We start from the raw sequence: 22,900 nt of genomic DNA, 5'->3' as shown, positions 1-22,900 counted from the left end.
CTTTCAAAACTCTTTTTCCAACCCCCCTCCCCCCATTTTCTAAATCTTCTCTTCAAATCGGAGCCCGAGGTTTGAATACACGTTGCCCGATCGTAGGCAACGTGATCCGAAGTTGGCTTGACTCACTCAGTGCTGAGACTGCGTGCCGCACCATCACCCAATCTGTTGCCAAGAAAAAGCGTTTGTAACACTAGACATGCACCACCAAAAGGACAAAAAAGTGGAGCAAGCAAGACACAAGAGAGGACTTGATAAGGACGCTCCAAAGACACATCAAAGGCCCCATAAGCAAAACAATAACCGAAGGCTAAGTACAAAAAGGCTAAATAAGGGAGAATGCTTGGCAAGAACTAATGTATGTTTCGGTCGTGGAGCAAAGGGCCATAGGAGTCCAAAATGTCCAAAAAGTAGGCGGGATAACTAACCCAAATGACCAAAGACAAGACTTCGAGACGTTCAAATACAAAGCGAGGATGGGTAAAGGGTCACGTAGAGAGAGGTACGGTAGATATGTCAACCCACAAATTTAACATTCTCTAACAAAATCTGTTGAAGATTGTTGGGAGAATCACTATTAGTATAAAGCCTTTAGGGGAAACGAAAAACCAAATGAGAGTTTATGCTCAAAATGGACGATATCATATCATTACGGAGAACCATAATTCCTAACGAAATCATTAATCAGCTATCAAGGACTTGATGCTTGAGAGATCATCAATAAAAGTACCAAGTCCACACTTAAATAGATGGTGGCATGTAAATCCCAACCCCTAAACAGTCCAAATATCCAGAAGGTCTTTGTTTCTTAAGTATATAGTCGGTTACCACAGAGAAAGTTGCTAAATACATATTTACATGAACAGCTACCATAAGCTTATTTGACAACGAGAATCGTGGAAACTGGGAACTTTATGATACAAAGCAAGTTGAAATTTGAGCACTTAAGCAGCTTCTGCAAATCCAACTCTCAAGTTTCCATAGTCAAATACAGTATGGTAGGTACCCATGAAAACATCCCCCAAGATCCTATGTGATGAACAATACCATGTTAGCTAAAGCGCCGATTTCGATCCAACACGTAATTTAAGAAAAATAAAAACTAACCAGAGGGGTCCCCGTGGAGGTGGCACGTCCAGAGCTGCAAATCCACTGATGCATTCAGTTACAGGTCCCTGGGTGACTTTGAGCACATACTGGTCGCAGTCCAAGAAATACATAATAGATTCAGTAAAGTGTGATAAATGTAAAACAAACTCATTATGGTTTGCAAACTAGCTTTGCAAATGAACAAGATTGCTAGCAGATCTAAAAGAAATGCCCAGATGAAAATTAAAGAAAATGTTTTTCCCAGGGAAGAGACCGGACGTGGAAGATACCGAACATGACCGAACATATCTTACCTGCTCAGGCTTAAGATCAAAGACCTTCCCACCAATGGTAAATGAAACGGAAGGCAAAGTAGACAAGGAATCACAATCAATTACTGATTCTCCCATTGGACTGGGCAGCTTCTCGCAGAGCTGCAATAACAGTAGACGATCACATGAGTAGGTGAAGAAGAGTTTTGAAGGAAATTTCAGAGGGTGAAGAGTTGTTTTGTTTTACCCCATCTATATAATTAAGAATCTGGTCTTGTGTTTTCTCATCCTTTAGCTGGCTTTGTGCCCATACAACTGCCATCTCACATGCGTTGCACATAACATCATGCAACCCATTCGAAGATTTCTGTGTCGTGTTATCCACAACGCTCTCAATCCCCATACTGAAACGTCACCAAAAGATGGAACGGAACGTAAATATTACCCTTGGAAATGAACCTAGGAAAAATTGAGGGAAAAAAAATTCAAACCTTACACCACGCGTCCCGTCAAAAGTACACAAACCAAGTGTAGAGCAGATTTTCTTGGGTTGATCCTGCCAAAAAAGAGTAAAAATAGTCGAGAGAATTGAACAAATGAGATTCTTATGTTGAAGCTTTGATAATGTAAAGAGAGACATCAATACCTTTGCTAATAGCATTTTGATTATGGTTTCTCCATATTCTGCAACTACAGTCTTGCATTCCTCACTTACGACCCCCGAGGCCCCAATGGCATGATTAACTTGAGTAATAATAGACTGAAAATAAGGGGTAAATCTCAGCCAACCATAAAAATTAATGCAACCAAGAAACCTCAGAGCATAGGAAAATAGGACAATAAGATCTTCGAAACCATAAGATCTTCGAAAGTAGATTAATGCGAAGGAGAAAATCAACGGTTTAATATGAATGGAGCTAAATTGAAGGCATCCTAAAACATAAGAAAATCATATGCTACAAGTAAATAAACGTGTTTTTAACTTCATTAATGCACATGAAGGGTAGCACACACCGTTGGACCAGCCAACAAAGAAGTTCCTGAATCAGCAATAGCTGAGCAACCACCTGAACAAAATTCTGCGACAGGATTTTTTGAAGTCAATATTAATAGAGGCAGATATGAAAACAATATTTTGGTTGATCACGATAGTTTTGAACATACCAGTGGTACTCCCATTGATCAGGACATCGCCCATATCAAACTGTCAACATAGAAAATGATATCAAAATTGTTTCCTAATAATCAGCTAGTAACAAAGACAATGATATATTACATGTAAACTATTTATAAGAAGCACAGATTTCGAACCTGCCAATATCCTTTTTTGGTAACTGGAACATATGTATGCTCCCCCTTGTAGTGATTTGGATCGACACCACCAAAGACAATTTCACCGCCTTGTTCCTCATCTTCATTTCGATTGAACCAAAACGAGAAAACAGGTTCCTTTACAAGGTTTTGGTCAACCATGTTGTACCTGAATGATTACTAAACATTTAGTAATCTATACCATCAATAACAACTCTTCTTTACATAACGCATCCACATACCATACAGGCACTGCATCTCCAACTGAGATCTCTTTAAAGCCAAGTCCAAGTATGCCATCAAATTGGGCAAGTACAAACGTGAGGCTGGGTTCCTTAGTTGCCTCGATAAATTCCTGGAATGAAAAATATTATAAAACTAAAAGACAACCAAGAATAAATAAATGAAAAGAACAGAAATAAACATAAACAAATACCTGTTTCTTAACTATTAGGTCGCCAACTTTAACATGGTCTTCACTGAAGTAGCCAGAAATAGCACCAGTCCCATATTGAATCGAAGCATGTTTACCTGTGCAATGCATTTAATAACGTTTATGATATCACAAAAGAAGCATGGGGGACTCAAATGCATTAGTAAAAAGTATCGATAAGAAGAAGACAATTTTGCAACCATAATACTAGCTAGGAAGAGTACTAACCATTCTTTTCGTAAGTACTTGAACGCTTTGACTTGTACTTGGAATGGAGTAGACAAGCAACCTACAGATAACTCAAAATCACCGCGTGTTCTTTTATAAAGGACAGATAAATCTTTTCATAATTAAGATGATGGGAACTTACAGAGAAGCACTTGGATGATGGAACCCACAAATTTGAACTGCCAGTGTCAAAAATAACAGTAAACTTCTGAGGGGGCGTACCAATACCAATCTCACCAAAATACTGAGCATTCAAGTAATTCTTCAATGCTACAATATCAGTATCAGCTGAATCTCCCAATTTCTCAACAGAATTTTTCAAGGAAACTCCTTCCTTGGTTGCAATCTTGCTAGCAACTCGAATGTTCTGGCCGAACTTCCTCCGTTTCAGTCCAATTCTAACCTTCCCATCGTTAGATGCAGAAAACACCATTGGAAACATAAGGAAGCAAATGAAGAGCAAGGCTGTAAAAAGCTTAAGTCTTGTACCCATGTTGCTCACTGTCAATTGAGAACACGCTATATTAGAGTCCGATGGTAGTCACAACGGCAACAATTCATTACACGATGCAAAAGGTTAGCAGACTAATTAATATCTATATACCAAATTTCATATTTCAAAAAAAAAAAAAAAAAAAAAAAAATCACAGAACTTTATGATTCTTTAATCATCGATATGTCAAAGCAGAAGTCATTTACTGTCACTTAAAATACAAACCGCACTCAAGTGCAGCAGTCTGTCGAGGCAAGCCTGGGCAACGCAAAACGTGCAAGCTTTGTTTGGTGACACACAGACACAGACATAGACACAGACATATATATAATAAGCACTTTATATAATATAGAGATGGTTAGGAATCATGAACCTCCACAATGGTATGATATTGTCCACTTTGAGCATAAGCTCTCACGGCTTTACTTTTGGTTTTCCCAAAAGACCTCATATCAGTGAAGATATATTCCTTACTTATAAACTCATGATCATCTCCTTAATTAGCCAAGGTGGGACTCCCCACCAACAATCCTCAACAGAGATAAGGAAAAACTAAAGAAATTGAGGCTTGGATAAGATTGTTTAATAATATGTGCAAACCCAATAAACTTCTTTCATTTGTTTTATTTAGTTTTTTATTTAAGAGATCGTTTACAGAGGAAACCTGCCTCATTTCAAAGGACAGTGCCAAGGGGAAAATCACATTTGATCCATAGTTTTATACTTTTAATCAGCAGCCTCAGGAGAAAGCACAGAATATTCACATACAATCTGGCTTGCACACATACATACAAATTACATATGCACAGACTTCTCAAGATTCCGACAAACTGTAAGCTATTTAATTCCAGAAGCTAAGTATGCTATCCAAAAAGTTGATTACAAAATACAGCACGATTCCACAGAATGAAGTCCATCCAACAAGTCAAGTTTTAGAAAAGAAAATTTAATCGGTGGTCTAACAAAGAACACGTAGCCACGATTAAGTCCTTTCAACAGGCGAAAACATGGAAAATGGGGAAAAATCAGCACAATCGAAGTAAATCAGTGTTGGAATTAAGTGCACTCGCAACACTCAACGATTAAGAAGTACTGGCATCTAAAATTCAAATGCTCCAAAGATCTAAATAAAGCAATAAAAGAACATTAAGATAACAGAATAAACGAAGCAATATCAGTACAGAATTCGACACCAAAACAGAACGCGATCGACGATCAAAGAGATTCAATAAAGAAACAAAACACCGAAGCAAAAAACAAAAAGAAAAAATCAGAGAGATGGAAGGAGCGTTTCACCTCGAAGACAAGAACCAAGGCGAGAGGTTCAGAGAGTTTTCAACGGTAGATACGCAAGGAACTGCAATTTTTTCTCTTATCGTTTTTGACAATTAAGTAGACAGCTTTGTACTGGCACTACTTCGAACATCTGCCGTACACGTGTACGGTGATGATAGAAGATTCTTTTCTTCTCCAGCAAGAACAAATGTGGTTTTATTTGTTTGGATAAGCTTCAAAATATCTAATTTTTTTTTTTGTGTAAATAATTAAAAAATAATAAATAATTTTAATTTTAATTTTTGAATTCTTCACGTTTTGTGCTTCTCAACGCTTAATCATGTCTTTAAATAAACCATTGTTGACATCTTGTTTAAGAAAAATCCTTCATTTATTTCTAATATAGAAATTATATATATATATATATATATATATATATATATATGTTAGGATGAGACGGAGGATGGAAACAAATTGGGGTCGTCCTTGTCATTGTCTTCGGCCCCATTTAGGTAAGAGAAAAAATTCTCTCTCGGGCTCGAAGAACATGTCTATATTATTTTAAGGTATTAATCAGACTCTAATTGCCATAAATTTGGGACCAACCAAGAATCTCCACTCGAGCATAGGATTAATTAGTGTTGCTCTCCATCTCCCTCTTCCTCTTTCACTTGTTTTCTCGTTGTTTCGGCAATAGAGTAAAAACATATTTCTCGAGTGTTTAAAAATTTTGATGATCTAAAAAATTCGAACTGACTCATTCGATTCGTATTATTTAGTTTGGATTACGAATTTATTTGTTGAATAAAGTGACAAGAAGGAGCTGAGTCAAGATAGAAGCAAATCTGAAACATGTGTCATATAGAGCCATACCATGTTGTTTTAGCTTGTTTAATGTTTTAAGTTGTGTTGCTCATAAGGCCTAAATATAGAGCGACTAATATATTATGTATTAAAACTAACGTTTTTTTTTATATAAACATGAGAAAAAAAAAAGATATATTCTAATTCCGTTACTCGTATTAAATTATTTAGTGTTGGGTTGGTGGGAATGAAATGATACCACTTGCATACAAAATTGATATGTATCTAGCCAAACTTAGGGGTCATGAAAATGATGTGAGCTTGGTGAGCTATGCGTGTAAGAAAGTGGAGCATATAAAACTATGTGCACGAGGTTGATGCACATCTTGAGCATAACAAATAACTGAAATCCAAGATCAGGGTTTTAGATCGTATTAGGGACTAATAATATGATTCATGTTTGCATGTGATTGCATTTCTCGACCCTAACACTAATCTCACCCATTGTGTATTTTATACTACACAATCTTATGTTTTTTCTAGATAAGGACAACGATATTCTGGGCGATAGACGATATTGGTTGAAGAGCCATGGAATAGAGGGTGAGTTACGAACTTTTGTCTATGAAGGCTTGTCTATAGCTGATTCAATCCGTCTACTATTTTGAAGACTTGACCAAATAAGAAATTAAGAAAATAATCTCATAAGATGAAATTCACACCTTTCCATATATAATAAGCAGATGAATAGTGTCTTTGAGTGCTTGTTTTGAGATTTCGTGGACTGGGTTCCACCCTCCGACCGATAGAAAGAGACTTAATTTATGATTAGATCATAAACAAATTGTTTTTAGAAAATCAGTAGTCATCGGGTAACTTTGGTAATATTTATATCCATAAATACAATTTATCATATAATGTATAATAGTGCAACTTCAGATCGAAGTAATATCCCGACACAATTTCTTCGTCTGAGAATTAGAGAATTCTTTGATTTTTTTTGAGAGACTCTTACAAATCTTATGCTTTTATTAGTAGTGGAGATTTGATTTGCCTCGAGTTAGAGAATACAAGGGCATGAATATCTCCATATATTTAAGTGTCATTTTGCTCAACCTTAACGTTTATAATTTTAGCTTGAAAAGGTCGTGGAATGTTCATTCCTATCATTAATCACGGTGCAGCCACGTGTTAAAACTCGACAAATTTGTACGACAGCTTTGATAATCATTCAAGAAAAAACGACAAGAGAGTCGTGATTCACGACAATGTTAGAAAAAAAGCCTTTAAGGTACAGAGTAGTGTCATGTCACCTACATACAAACAAAAAAGTGAACTCAATTGAGATCAAAAGCTCTATGTTTTGGTTACATTTATCATTTTTACAGCACTCTGGGACCCTAACGTGCTTTTATTTTTGTTAGATCACATAGTATGGTGCTGAACCTGAATGTCACAAATTGCTGAAAGATTATTGGAGCTTTTCAAAGCATTTTACATACAAATTCGCACTCATGAGTGATCAACTGTGAGATCCCACATCGATTGAAGAAGAGAATGAAATATAAGACGTAGAAACCTCTTTCTAGCAGACGTGTTTTAAAAACCTTGAGTGGAAGTACGGAAGGAAAAATCTGAAAAAGACAATATCTGCTAGCGATGGAATGAGATCCCACATCGGTTGGAGAGGATAACGAAACATTTTTACAAGGGTGTGGAAATCTCTTACTAGCATAAGTATTTTAAGAACAGAGGGAAAGCTTGAAATTAAAGGAAAAGCCCGAAAAGAACAATATCGCTAGTGGTGGGCTTGGACTGTTATAAATGGTATTAGAGCCAGACACCGAGCGATGTGTCAGCGAAGAGGCCGAGTCCATTAGGCGATGTGCCAACAAGGACACTGGGCCCTGAAGAAGAGTGGATTGGGGGGTCCCACATCGATTGGAGAAAGGAAGGAGTGCTAGCGAGAACGTTGGGCTTCGAAGAGGGGTGGATTGTGAGATCCAACGTCGGTTGGGGAGGAGGACTAAATATGTTTTATAAGGGTGTGAAAACCTCTCCGTAGTGGACGCATTTTAAAAACCTAGGGAAAGTCTAAAAGGAAAAACTCAAAGAAACAATATCTGCTAGCGGTGGGCTTGAGCTGAATCAGCCTTAAAAACTAGCCACAAGCTGCTACCGTTCTCTCCCTCGCCTCTTGATTTTTCTCTTTCGATCGGCTTTGTATGTCGCCGTTCTGTCGTCGACGTGGCCCAACATTTTGATTTCACCATTGTCGTACGTGAGTTGCCATAGTAGATCATGTTATTGTCCATTTTGGGTTTTGATTAATTGGTGTGAATTTTATCGTGGTTGATCGAACGAAGGGTTCCTCTCTTATCTCTCATTTGTAAGGTTTTGAATAATGACTAAACTAGAAATGCAAACTATTGAAGTTCTAAGTTATATTTAAGGAGTCGTTCAAACACAAAATAAGAAACAGACTAAACTCAAAATATACTAAGTCTAAAAATGAAGGTTAGTCTATGACCCTCGCTTCAAAGTCCGCTCCCGTCCTTAACTAGACCCTAATTACTTGAAAAAAAATGATAGACATGGAGTGAGTAAAAACTTAGTAAGTAGCCTACTTGTAGGCTCTTCATCGCGACCTTAGGATAGAACGTTAAACCTCAATTGGTTTTCAGGGCCTTGACACTTAAAGTTCACCTTATTACATGTCTCTTTCTCATCGGAAAAACTTCCCCTCAAATGACCCTTAATTCTCTCCTAGCGAACACGAGTGGTGCAATCATGATCATGAGTGGTGAAATCATGATCGTGTCATCCTGCCAGTAAATCCTGGTGCAAGGCAGTAAATCCTGGTGCAAGGCATCTCATCTAGGTGAGGAAAATAGGAGGCCCTTCATGATATCCCGTTCGTGATACATAGCACAAGGCATCCCACCTAAAAGAGGAATAGGGTCTCCCACCTAAAAGAGGAATAGGGTCTCGAAGCACACGCATGATGGAAAATAACGGTAATTTTTGGGCATAAATCTTAGCAAATTATTTACCATGAGTATGATTGTCCAATTATCCTAGGTATATCTTTGGCACATGATTCATAATGAACCTAGGCTGGTATAATTTACCATGAGGTAGTCCTACAAACTTATTAGGTTTAACTTAGGTAACATTAGAGGGCAACTTAACGTGATCCTAGGGACGTGAAATCTTACTAGTACCTTGATAACTCTATTTCAAGGTTGAGTTTAAAGTTTCACATTACTTCGGTGTCTTAAGGGTCGTTAAAACGAGATTATTATGGATGAAGGGCATTATGGTCAATTTACAATTTTTCTCGGTTTACCAACATAGGCATGTCCAACCGCTACCAAATTTCATACGTGACTTTAGCATACCATATTATGCCCAGTTTTTAAATTTCATAGGCAACGAAGTTCATTTAGGGGGTCAATCTAATGTTAATTTATTCCCGAGCAAAATATCCGGTTTGGATCCTTAACTTACGGTTTCCTCACGTTTTTCTTTCATGTTATTAATTTATACTTGATTTAAGGTATATATTGAAATACATGTAATTCCTACAAGTATTCCTTAACAAAAGTCCAAAATGGCTACTTACCTCTTGTTTAGTGTTCGGGGTCTTGTTACTTGAGCTTCCGATACTCAATTTTCTCCAAATTTTCTTTGGCAGCTTTCTTAGTGAGTCTAGTCTCTGGAACTACTGAAAATTTTATGAGAATCGATAAAAAAGAAGTTCAATTTGATGAAAAACCAAGAAGAGACCAATTTTTAGGCGGTTGAACTGGCCACGTTATCGTGTTCTTCCTACCGTAGGAGAGAAGATGCATGCCCCTTATCTTTTCTGTGTGAAAGTCGCCTTCTCTAGCCCATTCTAAGACCTTTTTTCTCTCGATTCTTCTATGAAACTTAAAGACGAAGAGTCAAAGAAGAGTTTGAGATTGGTATCTAACGAGTTCGTGTATGATAACTCTCCAAACGTAGAGTTATATCTAGTCTTTTTGTAGTTAATTTTGCACTCATACAAACCATTTTCTCATTAATTTCTCCATTTATTCTAATTAGTAAACATTAAATAGTCCAATGTGGTTCAACATGACAAGAATATCAATTTGTATGAATCGAGTCTAATTGTATATTAAATTGAGTTATTTGGTAAATTTTTAGAACATTTATGATTTATGATGAACCATGGTGCTGTAGCAAATCTGGAAACAAATTGTTGACCCTAATGCTGAAGCAATTTAAAAAGCAAACTTTTCGGGGATGACATGAAAATTTTAATCCACACCATCAATCCACATAGGTCATTGACTACCCAATTAGAAACATCTTACGTAAGATTTTATTCTTTCTCGGCCCTAAATGGGAAAAAACAACCAATATAAAAGGAAAAGAATTCCTAGAAAGAGGAGAGAGCCACATTTGGGAAGTAAAAATTGTAACAGACAGCAGCGGTGACACCAAAAGGAAAAGAAGATGAAGAAGGACTGATTAGGGCAAAGAGGTGGACGTGAGAGCTCAACGGAAAGGAACTTCCATTGAAGAACAGCAACAAAGCTTGACAACTCTATAATTCCTTTATCTCTTTTCTTTTTCTATCAATTTTATATGATTGAGACGTGGGTTTCTCTGTTTAATTCAGTTTGAATGGAGAGCTAAACTTTATAGGAGAGACGAGAGAGTTTTACGTAGTTTAAGTATGTTGACGGTGTGATTTTAGTTTATTAAAGAGTTGTTGTTAATAATTTACGTGTGTGTTTAATTAACTACTTTACATACATAGTTGTTCTCTTATTCGGAAGAAGAGAGGAAGAAATGAAATTCTCCTTAATACTAGAGGTAGTGAAAACCGATAAAAAAAAAAAAAAGAAGTTCAATTTGATGCAAGATACGAGAGGTAATAGAAGAGTTTCGAATAATTTTTCTCCTAGAGCCGGCTAGAAATTAAAAAACGATGATGGAAGTATTCACTCATAACCCTCGGAAGTCGGCTTGAGAATCTATTAAATGTAACTAAAATCCATGCAAAACTCAACAACTTATCTCATTAGTCTCTCCCAACCGAACCTTCCTTATTATTGTTGATTTTCTCATTGCTTTCTATTTTTCAGTAGTGACTGTCCTACTGTCTGCATTAATTTTGTTTAATTAGTTTAAAATCAAACACCCATTAGTTTAAAATCAGTTAATTTCTAGCAATAATAGTAACGAAAAGGATGGTTTGTGGTGGAATCGATAATTTACTTATTAGTTGCTACCTGTGTAGTATATACTTGCACTTATTCTTGTGAATTTTACATCATTTTATTATATATCCACAAGCGATCAGTGGATAACAGCGCAAATTATGAGCGTCCAAAGTTGAGAAAAAACTTGATATTTCACCGGAGCAAACCAAAAGAGTTTTGTTATTGGGTAGGGCTATCGAGGCACTCTTAGGCCACGTTTCCTTCCCCTAAATCTAATAAAATCCTCAATTTTGAGTATTATGGACTATAGATCAGGATTCAAGTTTTACCCCCAATTCTTACCGGATATTGAATTCCTCTGCTTACACACATTCTTGGGGTTAATTCTATTCGCGGTTCTTTACAAAAATGATCCTTGCATGTCCAGAAACTGATTGAGATAGGTTTTGCTTTGTAAATTTGCCCGTAGCCTCGGATTGAATTTCAAACTTCTTCAATGGCGGACAAGATTGGGGGAATGGGTTTACGGCGTTTTCGGCGCTTCCCTTCTTCACCAAACTTGTGGGTAATCTTATTTACAAGTTGTAGAATCAAGTTAGGAGAGAAATAATGGACAATAGGCTCTTGAATTTGAGGTAAACCCGAGAACACGATACTTAGAAATGGAAGGCTTATAACTCTCGCTTGAAGACTCGATAATACTTGGTTCTTCCTCCTAATAGTTGCTCATGATTCATAATTTATAGAGGGAGGATCCACCGCCATTGAAACGTCCAAAATTGCTATAATTTCATCCTTGATCTATCTGGATCTTCAACCGAAAAAATATGCTCCAATTAGAGCCTTGCCGACCTTTGTTTTAAATTCTAACCATTGGATAGGATGAGCTATGAACGTTCTAGATTGAGTCCAATTTAGAGGAGATCCAACGCTGGATTTTGAGATACAATGGATTTTGTGCAGAAGGGCAACGTGGAGATCTAATTCTGGTCCGTAAGAGCATTTTCGTAATTATCCGTATTCTCAAGGACAATTTGGTAATTTGGCCATTTTTGAATATTTTAATATTAATTTTCTAAAAAAAAATCCGAATCTTTTCTAAAAGATTGTTCTTTACCTTTCTTGACCAATTTTCCCTTCTTAAATTCGAAAATTTAGTAATAATTGGAAAAAGTTTCATTTTCCCATATTTTTTTTTCAATTTCCCTTTGTTATTTTACCTTCAAAACCTTGTACAATTGGGTTGTGATTATGCTTGGTCTTATAGGAATGTCGCACATGGGCTCAATAATTGGTGACCCAACATGTTTTTACGAGGTAATAGGTTGATGAGATTGGCTTAACACCACTCTAGTGGTGCTTCGTCTTATAAGACTACTCAGACGGACACCACATTTGGTCAAGGCACTTATGTAACCATACACGCCTATTACGCATTTGGAAACATTTGAGATCAGTAATACTACTACCGTTTAGTCAATTTAAAATATTTTGAGTACATTTGGACTAATTAAGGGAGTTAAATGATTTAATTCCTTAGAGATATTCTAATTATGATGTCATGGAACATCATAGGTATACTCAGATCTCGACAAGTTGGAGCCAACGAACATCAGTGTAGAAAATTAGTGACCTTGGCTTAGGCCTATGGTAAGTGATCTTATTGTTGGAATGTCTTTGGGCTAGGTTAGATAGATGAATTGGATATTACATGAATAAAACGTACCATGTGACCCATCTATGTTTGATTGCTTATATGATGTTATGTTTATGAGCTTTCTATGATGCATGTACTCCCACTATGTAATCTACGTAGGTTGTGACACCATGTTCACGTATTGTCTTATGAGACATTTGATCAACCGTGTATGTTAAAAATGAATGATATGTCATGTACATGTATGCATGTCTCATGGGAATGTAATGTCATGAAAAATATGGAAGTATGACGAGTATCATAACTATGTACTATGATTTGAAAATAGGGACTTTATGCATGATGTCACAACACGAGATAGTTCTCCTGCATGTTTTTGTATGGATGTGTACCCATGATATGGTACACATTCCTTTCTTTTCATTCGTTACTGGTAGTGTAAGCGTGCATTAACCTATAGTCAATCCTTGTGGTACATACGTATATGAGCCGACCTAGTGGGTTGATCGCTTGTGGATGTATATAATAAAATGATGTAAAATTCACAAGAATAAGTGCAAGTATACACTATCACAAGTAGCAAGTAATAAGTAAATTATCGATTCCACAAAAAACCTATCTTTTTGGTTAATTTTATCGCCGAAAATTAAGTGAGTTTTTGGGTAACATTCAAATGGGTGTTGGAGATTTTAACTATTTAAACAAAACTAAAACAGAGTGCCACTACGGTCGAAAAACAGAAAATGATGAGAAAATCAACTATAATGAGGAAGGTTCGGCTAAGAGAGATTAAATAGATAAGTTGTTGAGTTTTGTGGTAGATTTTAGTTCCTTTTAATAGATTCTCAAGCCCACTTCCGAGGGTCATGAATGATGATTATTTCTATAATCGTTGTAATTTCTATTAACAAGGCTATAGGAGAAGAATTATTCCTAACCCTTCTATTACCTTTCAAGTCTCCTTGCTATGGAACTAGAGTATTAAAGAGGATTTCATTGCTCCCTCTCTTCTCCCGAATAAGGAAACAACTATGTGTGTAAAGTAGCTAATTAAGCATACATGTAAATCATTAACAACAACTCTTTAATAAACTAAAATCATACCGTCAACATACTTAAACTATATAAAACTCTCTCGCCTCCCCTATTAAGTTTAGCTCTCCATACAAACTAAATTAAACAGAGGAATCCGTATTTTCATCATGTAAATTAATGGAATAAGGAAAGAGAATAAAGAAATAGAGAGTTATCCCGGTTTGTTGCCATTCGTCAATGGAAATTCCCTTCTCTTGAGCTCTCACGTCCACCTCTTTGCCCTAATCAATCCTTGTTGGTCTCCTTTTTCTTCTGCTGTCAACAGCTGCTGGATTAGGGTTTTCTTCTTCTTCTTTGGTTTCACAGCAGTTCACTGCAGCAGAGGCTACTGCTGTGTAATTCGATTTTCTCCCCAAAATGTGGCTCTCCTCCCCTTGGTATTCCTTTTCCTTTTATATTGAGCATGGGTTCCCCTTTAGGGCTGAAAAGTAATAAGTAGTCCACATAGAATGTTCCTCATTTGGTAGTCAATGACCCACTTGGACTGCTGACGTGGATTTAAAATTTTCATGTCATCCCCCATTAGTTTCCAAATTTGCTACCCCCACATGGTTTAGCATAAATGTCTGAAATTTTACCACATAACTCAATTAAATATACAATTAAGATTGATTTATGCCAAATCATTTTTTTTTTCATGTTGGACTGCAATAAACGATTCCATGCTCACTAAGTAGAATAAATTGGGTAATAAATGAGTAAATGGTGAATAAGAGTGCAATATTAACTACAAAAAGACTTGATATGACTCTACTTTTAGAGAGTTATCATGGGTTATGCGCGTGTGTGCATGAATCGTGTGTAGAGAAGTACTACACATATAAACCTACTTGAAAAAAAAAAGTAGAGCTCAAGGAATAATAACGAAAAGATAGGTTCTACCATGAACCATGATTGCATGTGATTGTGCAACACCTAAGCCCCGATGAGGATTAATTTCTCAATTTTTTTCTTGAAAGTTTAAATTTTTGGAATTTTATTGAGGGTCTTAGAGTTCTAATTTCAAGTTGGTGTAGAAGAGAAAAATGCTTAGAAAATCCCCGGAACTCAAAATAATTTAAAGGTGAATGTTTCTCTTGAGTGTAGAAATGGAACAAGGCTAATGTCCCAATATCGTTAAACCAATCCGAAAGAGAGATTTGGGACTACACATGTAGTTATGGTAGAAATGAGACAAGGTTGATGTTAAGGTGAGTAGTTCTATTGCGTGTAGAAATTTGACTACAAAGGTAGTTGACTCATGATGGTTGTTCCAAGAACTTCCGGACCTACATAGAAGCTTAGAGAGTTGTAGGTTTAGGTTCGAACCTTCTTAAACCTAAAGAAAAATCCATGGAAACCGAAATTAGATGTGATGAAGGCCATCAAGTAAATTGCTTATTGAGTATACTCATCTGTTTTTCCTTTTTTGTTCTTGGTGAATATAGGAACAGGTCGAGGTTGGAGAGTGCTCAAGAGTTGTGCTGTCATAGAGGAGTGTCGACTCGGGACATCAGTGTAGTTTATGTTTTCATGGGTTATCATTTGTACACTTCGATTTTTTTTTTCTCTATTTATCTAATTTCTTTCTCCAATTTTTTAATATGAATTTAAAAAAATTTCTCATAACTTAGGCTTATTATTATTTTTCATTTTAAATCTTCTTGGGAGAATAATCATTAATATTGACGGCTAAATAAACTTGAAAATAAAGACATAATATTTATAATATAATGAAAGTTATAAAATTATTTTAATAATTTGATTTATTTAAAATAAATTAACTAACAACAATTAAATATATTATCTAAAATTAGCTAATAAAATTGTTAGAAATAATTATCAGAACTAAATAAATATTATTTATTTATATAAAAGTTTGATAACATTTCATATCTTAATTTATTTTATTTTTAATAAACTAAATTAATTAATTTTACAAAATTACATAATTAATTATTTAATTATAATAAATAAATAATAAAAATTTTAAATGTATATATTAAATTTATTTTGACAAAAAAATAATTAAAAAATGAATTACTTATTTATTAAAAATTATTTTTAACAAAATTTAATTATCTAAAAATTAAATAATTGAACCTACCTTCTTTTTCAATATTTGATTTCATACGTTTTATTTTCAAACATTATAACCAAAACTTTCAAGGATTGCTTTAATTGAAGTTTTGGACTAGATGTATAAAAATAAGATGTCTGTGAATAAAATTCATAAAAACCAAATAATTGCGTTTAATGTTGTAATGACCCTAAATTTCCATATACTCAGAGTCGCTACTAACGTCTCATGCTCATCTATAATGCGGAAATAAAACTTACATGAACATAATTTATAACGTAAACTAAAAAAAAAAAAAGTTTAAAACAACTTTTCTATGGAAAACACAGCCATAGTCTTACGTATTTAAATATGAAATAAATATGAACCACTAAAATTTAGAGAAAAGAAAAACAAATACAAAATAATTTAAAACAATGAAATGCAAAACAACCTATTCTAACTTAAGACTAGAAATTTAAATATGAATCAACCCTATGCACGTGCCACAGTCTCTGCTCACGATGCCGCCGTCCTCCGTACAAGTGTGCCTTGCCTTTACCTGAAAAATGATGTGGCACACGGCCTGAGCATTTCAAAGAATACATGCAATCATGATATAGGGACCTATCTCTAATTATCTTAGTGGTGGCCTCCAGTCTCGGACAAATTGGATGTGTAGTACTTCCCTACACACGACTCACACGTGCGAGTATGAATCCCCAGGGCGCTCGCACACCCCCTGGACCCTCTGGTCAAGCTAATCTGTAGCGACGTCCGGAGGTTAGCGGAACCCCATAGTGTCATGCGCCTCATGAACACCCTCATCTGTGTGCGTTCGCACCTGTGCGCATTCGCGCTCATCATATGGTGCGCGTCCGTACTCATCATCTCCAGAGGAAGTAGCCCTATGCTTATGAACATACAATATGCCTGAGGTCCCTCTAAATCCATCATAATGTCTCTTCTGACACAACTCTCTAGTCTCATTCTTTGTTACTCTAGGTAACACATACTTGTGGATATTTATATTAATATCATTTTCACGCTCTTAGGGTTGTGTCCTATGTCGATCTAACGACATGATGCAATATGGCACTCATCATCATATATCATGCTCAATATGGAAAACATCATCATATTAAGGTAAACGTCACACAATCATCATACTCATCATATTGCCACAAAATGCATCAAACATATCAAGTACGACATTCATAAAAAATATATATATTGAGCACATCATCAAGTATCGTAACCCACACATCATCATAACTCATACATCATCATAACTCATATACCGCATCGTACGACATAGTTCATACATCATCGTAACTCATACAATTTTTAGCCTATCCTATAGTAAGGCCACTTACCTAGTTGGCCTTAGCCGAATTATTTCCTAATTTAATTAATGTAAGCTCCCGTTCCTCGAGAGCTGCTCCAAAGGTTGCTGAAGTTCGATTCATATCCCACAGTTCGTCACCTTTTGTTAGTATTTCACATTTTAATTAATAATCCAACTAACAAAGTGAAATACAGCTCTAAAACGGTCTCAGTAAAAATCGAATTCCAAGTTTTCATTGTTTCTAAATTTTCTAAAACTTAAATTGAAAATATATCAATATTATTTCATGCTGCTTCGAATCATTCAATCCAATATGGTTTGTTATAATATTATATTCTCTGGATACAAATAATAATAATTTTTCACATCTTCCATTTTCTTCTCTTCTGTTGTACCACTTTGTTTCTCTTCTTTCTCTATTTTTTTTTTCTTCCTACAAATGATTATGCAATTATAAAACAAATTTCAATCAATGTTCTCCTCTCTTTCCTAATATGACTATCCAAGCCATTTTCAATCTATTCTATTTTCTTCTCTCTCCTAAAAACTACTGTCATTAAGAGAGCCATTTTCAATCTATTCTGTTTTCTTCTCTTTCCCAAATAACTATCCAATCAAAAAGTCATTTCATTCTAATTTTCCTTCATAAAACTGCTTATGCATAAATCAATTATGATTTTCTTCTCTTTCCTAGATGATCCATGCCATTGACAAAGTCATTTTTCAATCAATTTTGATTTTCATAATATATCCAAAAATCTAAATAATTGAAAGAAGAGATCTAAAATAACTTTTCTATCTCCTGCAAAAATAAAAGAAGAGGAGATTTAAGTTACCCATAAATTTTCTCTCTTTCCCTTCCTATCAAATCTACTTGGAGTGAAGCCATTTCCAATTTTTCTCTCCCAAAATCTGCTATCTTTCTTTTGTTTCTTTCTCTTATTTTTTCCTTCCCAAAATCAACAATTTTTTTTGTTTCCGTTCTGTTTCTTTCTTTTGCAGATCATTTTGCAGTTGGAGGTGTTGGGGAGATATTTGGGGAAGGTGGAGAGAGAGTCGATAATTTACTTTTTTTTTTTTTTTTTTTTTTTTTTTTTTTTTTTTATTTATAATTATTATTTACTTACTATTTTTTTTTTTTTTTTCGGGTCGTTACAAATGTTACATGAAAATGTTATCAGAATTTCATAGATGTGAAAGGTATGGCTCTCTTAGTGACGCTACGCCCTGACCCGAGTTACCATGTCCGCTGCCTTCTTTGACCTTTCTTTGGAGCTCTAATAATCCCAAGTCGGAATCACTAGTAGCTCCAAAGTCGGAGATATAAAGCGAGTACACCAGAAAAGAACAAAAACTGGGTAAGTCGGCCTTAGTGATCCAACGGTACCGAGTGGAAGGGATTTTAGTTATAGGTACAATCAACCATTTTATTAAGCTACTTAATTTTAGATGATTAATTATAATTATTTATATTTATGAGGTCAAGTTATTAAAATAATTTTAATTTAATTTTTACTCATCAATAAATATATTATAAATAATTTATCTAATTTTATGAATTTATTTAGTCACCATTTGTAGTAAAATTATATAAAATTTTAATGGCAAATAAGTAATAAAATAATAAAATTGAAGAATGGTGTAAAAACTATAATTTTAAAAGAAGAAAATTGAATTTAATAGTATACCCCAAGCTGCTTTTAAATAACTTTAATTTAGTCAAAATTGATGGCTGATTTGGAATAAGGAGAGAGAGAAGTCAATGTGTAGAAAACTCATTGTTTCAAAAGAATAGTGAACTTAATAGTTGAGATTATTATAATACATAGAGGATATGTATGATAAATTGATATGTTATGATGATATGATATGTTTAAGGCATGCTCGGGTTATGTTATGTGACTGTTATGATAAATGATATGATATGATATGATATGACATATGTGCAGCAAGAATAATATATGATAGGATTGACATGCAAAATGACGAATTGACATGAAATACAACCCTAATGCACGCATGGAAGATATGATAAAAGGACATGACAAAAATGATATGATATGAAGAAAGACGTTAGCGGGGTTGTAGTATATGATAATGAAAATGGAAAAATGTTGGGACCTCATGCATTATTGTGTGTTCATGCATTGGGCCTCATGCATTATTGTGTGTTCATGCATTGGGGGATACTTTTTCTCTTTCACAATAGTACGGACGCACACACTACGAAGCAGGGAAACGATCATTATGTTTACCATAATGCTGCCATGACGTTCGCTATTCCTAACGGGTGTCCGACATCAACAGCTACTAGAGAATACTCATCCGACTAGAAAGGGGCCCATGAGGTGTGCGAACCGATTGGTGGGTTCATACTCGCACGTGTGGACCATGCGTAGGAAAATTAAGTACACATCCAATTGCTCCTTTATGATAGCCACGGTAGAAAAATAGACTGCTATGATAGGTCCCACTCATACAATTGTATGTGTTTGCATTTAACCTCGATAGGGGCAGTCACCTACTAAGTATTTCTTAAATACCCAAGACACGTGCTACTCTTATTTTTTAGGTAAAGGCAAGGCATCTTTGTACGGCTGACGTCGACGTCACAATTTGAGACCATGTCACATGCATAAGGTAATTGTATTTATTTGCTTAGACTTATGTAAGGATAAAGATGTTTTTAATTTTAATTTTAAGGTAATTTCATTTAGTATTTCAACGTGTCGTTTTAATGATGTTTTCGAACACATAAATCCATGACAGTATTTTAAGATGAAGTTTATGTTTTATGATAAAGTTTATTCGCTTATTTCCGCACAAAATGACTACATTATGATGACGGTAGCGACTCTAAGTAAGCAGAAATCGATGATCATAACATAAATTTCCTCATAATAATTTAAACTGTCTAAACCTAATTATGTATAAATATTTTAAACTTTGACTTAAAAATTTAAACTAGCTAAAAGTAGTCATACTAACCTTAAAAGCTTTTGAAGAATTGAAACTAGGAGAAAAGGGTTCAAGCGTATCAGACCCAAGTGGGATCAACCAAAATGTCAGCCATGAGCGGTTAAAAAGTGTATTCTCTTACTGGATTTGAATTCGAACCGTTCAAGTGAGATGATAAACCGAAGTGGGATCAACTAAAATGTCAGCCATCAACCAAAATGTCAGCCATGAGTGGTCAAAAAGTGTATTCTCCGACTGGATTAGAATTCGAACCGTTGAAGTAAGATGATAGACCCAAGTGGGATCAACCAAAATGTCAACCATGAGCTGTCAAATTCGAACCGTTTAAATGAGATGATAGACCCAAGTGGGATCAACCAAAATGACTAAAATGTCAACCATGAGCGGTCAAATTCGAACCGTTTAAGTGAGATGATAGACCCAAGTGGTATCAACCAAAATGTCAACCATGAGCTGTCAAAAAGTGTACTCTCCGATTAGATTCGAATTTGAATCGTTCAACTGAGATGATAAAACTAAGTGAGAGACCTTCTTTTTACGGTGGAGGTCAACTTTCCACTTCCATTTATAGTTGGTTTAGTATATTATGATTATTCTAAAAAAACTAAGTTGATATTTATAATTAGCCTAATAATTCATTTAGACTTTAGTAGATTACTTAATAAATTTTTAAACTTGCAATATCACCGAGTGCCATGACGCTCTCCCAACCATACCCAAATTTGTTGAACCAAAACATCTTCCCCTCGAAACTTTAAACTTGTTTAAGCCTACTTAAGATTAAAATCTCTATTATATTTCTATCTTTTAATTTCATTCTAAGTATTAATATGTTAAAAGCATAGGCACCGATCATATTTGCTAAAACCACCATACTTAAATGACGGTGAAAGTTCTTTAATACAAGATATTTGACTATAATAAAAGAGCAAATATGATATCTATGATAAGCCGTAATGAAAGACAAATATCTCAATATCTCCAATTATAAAAGATATTTGCTTATAATAAAAGGTAAAATATGATACATATGTTAAATTATAATTCAAGAATAAATATCCTTGACATACCGAAATTAAAAAACTAACCAAACATTATATGGAGTAAACTATATACTAAATCTAATATTAACTTGTTCGTAAGATATATAAACTTTGGAAAATAAAAATAATGTGTATAATGTCGAATGTCACACCTGTCCCCATACGATTCGTGAGAGTTAGTCAACTTGAAAAATGATTAAAACTTTGCATTCAAACCTCTCATTTTCCAAGCTATCTTTGCTTATTTCATGCCCTTTAGAGACTTATATTTAAATAAATGTTTTGGTTCTAAGTAAATACACAACTACATTAAATTAAAGCCATCTCTTTTGCTTCAATTTTGAGCCTTTTTGCATTGCAAACCCCTAACCTTTGCTTAATCTAGCAGCATACCTTAATTTCCTCATGCCAGCTCCTTCATGGCGACACTATATTTCTTAAAATCCCTGATTTACCCCTTTGACTTTTGAACCTACATCACATTGATTAATTAAAATTATGTAAGATACAAGCTTTGTGAGCTATTGACCTAGAATTCAACAACACTCTTTGCCATTTCCTTTTACACCATCTTTCTCGGATTAGTCCTACTATATACATCAAACCTCCCCGCCCCTACCTTCCTACCCTTCTCCCTCTTTGAAAAAAAATCTAATTTCAAAGATCTGAATCGACCTGTACGCGCTCCTCTCTTTACAACTTCCACGGACAAAGCCATGGAAGATAAGAAAGTAATGCTCGTAATAGCTATAACCATGGCTCTATCCATCACTATCACCTTGAAGACCTTCGAAAAGTCAAAAGAGACAACAACGCCGGGCGTCGTCGAAGGTTCGACGACGACATTGTTGCCATCGAGAAGCTTGAGTCGTTTTCTAGCCGAGGAGGTGAAGAACCCTAGAGCGGCGAGCCATTGCCACAAGAACAAGAAGATGTGCGAGAAAATGCATGGAAAAGGGTGGGAATGTTGCAACAACAAGTGCGTGGATGTGATGCATGACAAGCACAATTGTGGTGGATGCAAGAAGAAATGTAAGTACACGGGGGAGTGTTGTCGAGGGCAGTGCGTTGATGTGGCGTATGACAAGCGGCATTGCGGGCAATGCAACAACCGCTGCAAGCCGGGGAAGTTTTGTGTATATGGCATGTGTGAGTATGCATGATATTCAATTCTTCTATTATCCATTATTTCAATGGATCATCTAATCATCTTGAACTTTCTTGTTTCAAAAAAAGAATTTGAAAAAAATTTGAAATACAATAAAAAAAGAGTCACATAAATTATTGTGGATCTGTTAAAAACAATGGGTAGAATTGATTGTTTTTGTTATTAGGAGAGGATTTATTTGTAACGCGTGCTCCTAAGTATATATACAATTTTTTTTTTCTCATTTGACTATGTTACTGTAATTTACCTGTTTAAAGTTACATAAATTTATGGTTCTCGTGAGATTGTTAGTGGCTGTTGTTAGACGAACACGACTCTCCACAATGGTATGATATTGTCTAATTCCATGGGTATGAGGCCTTTTGTGGAAACCTAAAACAAAGCCACAAGAGCTTATGCTCAAAGTGGACAATATCATATCATTGTGAAGAGTCGAGTTCGTCTAACATGGTAT

At 35.2% G+C, this 22,900-nt stretch overlaps 2 protein-coding genes across 2 annotated transcripts; one reads left to right on the top strand and one right to left on the bottom strand.

The window, feature by feature from the left end:
* Positions 1–616: 616 nt before the first annotated feature.
* On the bottom strand, positions 617–5,279 carry LOC111810790 (aspartic proteinase A1). Its single transcript, XM_023697582.2, has 14 exons — positions 5,120–5,279; positions 3,473–3,831; positions 3,331–3,391; positions 3,106–3,200; positions 2,912–3,024; positions 2,670–2,838; positions 2,523–2,562; positions 2,373–2,437; positions 2,005–2,118; positions 1,850–1,914; positions 1,606–1,762; positions 1,401–1,520; positions 1,105–1,193; positions 617–1,026 (listed from the first exon to the last, which is right to left on the bottom strand). Exons 2-14 carry the CDS (start codon positions 3,821–3,823, stop codon positions 942–944), a joined length of 1,524 nt encoding a protein of 507 aa, XP_023553350.1. The 5' UTR covers positions 3,824–3,831; positions 5,120–5,279; the 3' UTR covers positions 617–941.
* A 16,613-nt stretch (positions 5,280–21,892) lies between these two features.
* On the top strand, positions 21,893–22,628 carry LOC111810822 (stigma-specific STIG1-like protein 3). The gene has a single exon (XM_023697628.2). The coding sequence runs from the start codon at positions 21,995–21,997 to the stop codon at positions 22,439–22,441; it is 447 nt and encodes a 148-aa protein (XP_023553396.2). The 5' UTR covers positions 21,893–21,994; the 3' UTR covers positions 22,442–22,628.
* The last annotated feature ends 272 nt before the right edge of the window (positions 22,629–22,900 follow it).

Source organism: Cucurbita pepo, chromosome 14, assembly GCF_057944985.1.
Source record: "Cucurbita pepo subsp. pepo isolate OVF chromosome 14, ASM5794498v1, whole genome shotgun sequence".
In the NCBI taxonomy this organism is placed as follows: domain Eukaryota; kingdom Viridiplantae; phylum Streptophyta; class Magnoliopsida; order Cucurbitales; family Cucurbitaceae; genus Cucurbita; species Cucurbita pepo.
Note: the sequence above shows the minus strand (reverse complement) of the source record. Positions and strands in the feature narration are given on the sequence as shown.

What these genes read in the sequence shown, in the direction of transcription:
- LOC111810822 (XM_023697628.2), top strand. Translation starts at nt 21,995, where the DNA reads ATGGAAGATAAGAAAGTAATGCTCGTAATAGCTATAACCATGGCTCTA.
- LOC111810790 (XM_023697582.2), bottom strand. Translation starts at nt 3,823, where the DNA reads ATGGGTACAAGACTTAAGCTTTTTACAGCCTTGCTCTTCATTTGCTTC. An exon ending in GGAGATGCAGTGCCTGTATG is followed by an intron (nt 2,839 to 2,911) that starts GTATGTGGATGC and finishes GTAATCATTCAG; the next exon opens with GTACAACATGGTTGACCAAA. An exon ending in TTGATCTTAAGCCTGAGCAG is followed by an intron (nt 1,194 to 1,400) that starts GTAAGATATGTT and finishes GACTGCGACCAG; the next exon opens with TATGTGCTCAAAGTCACCCA.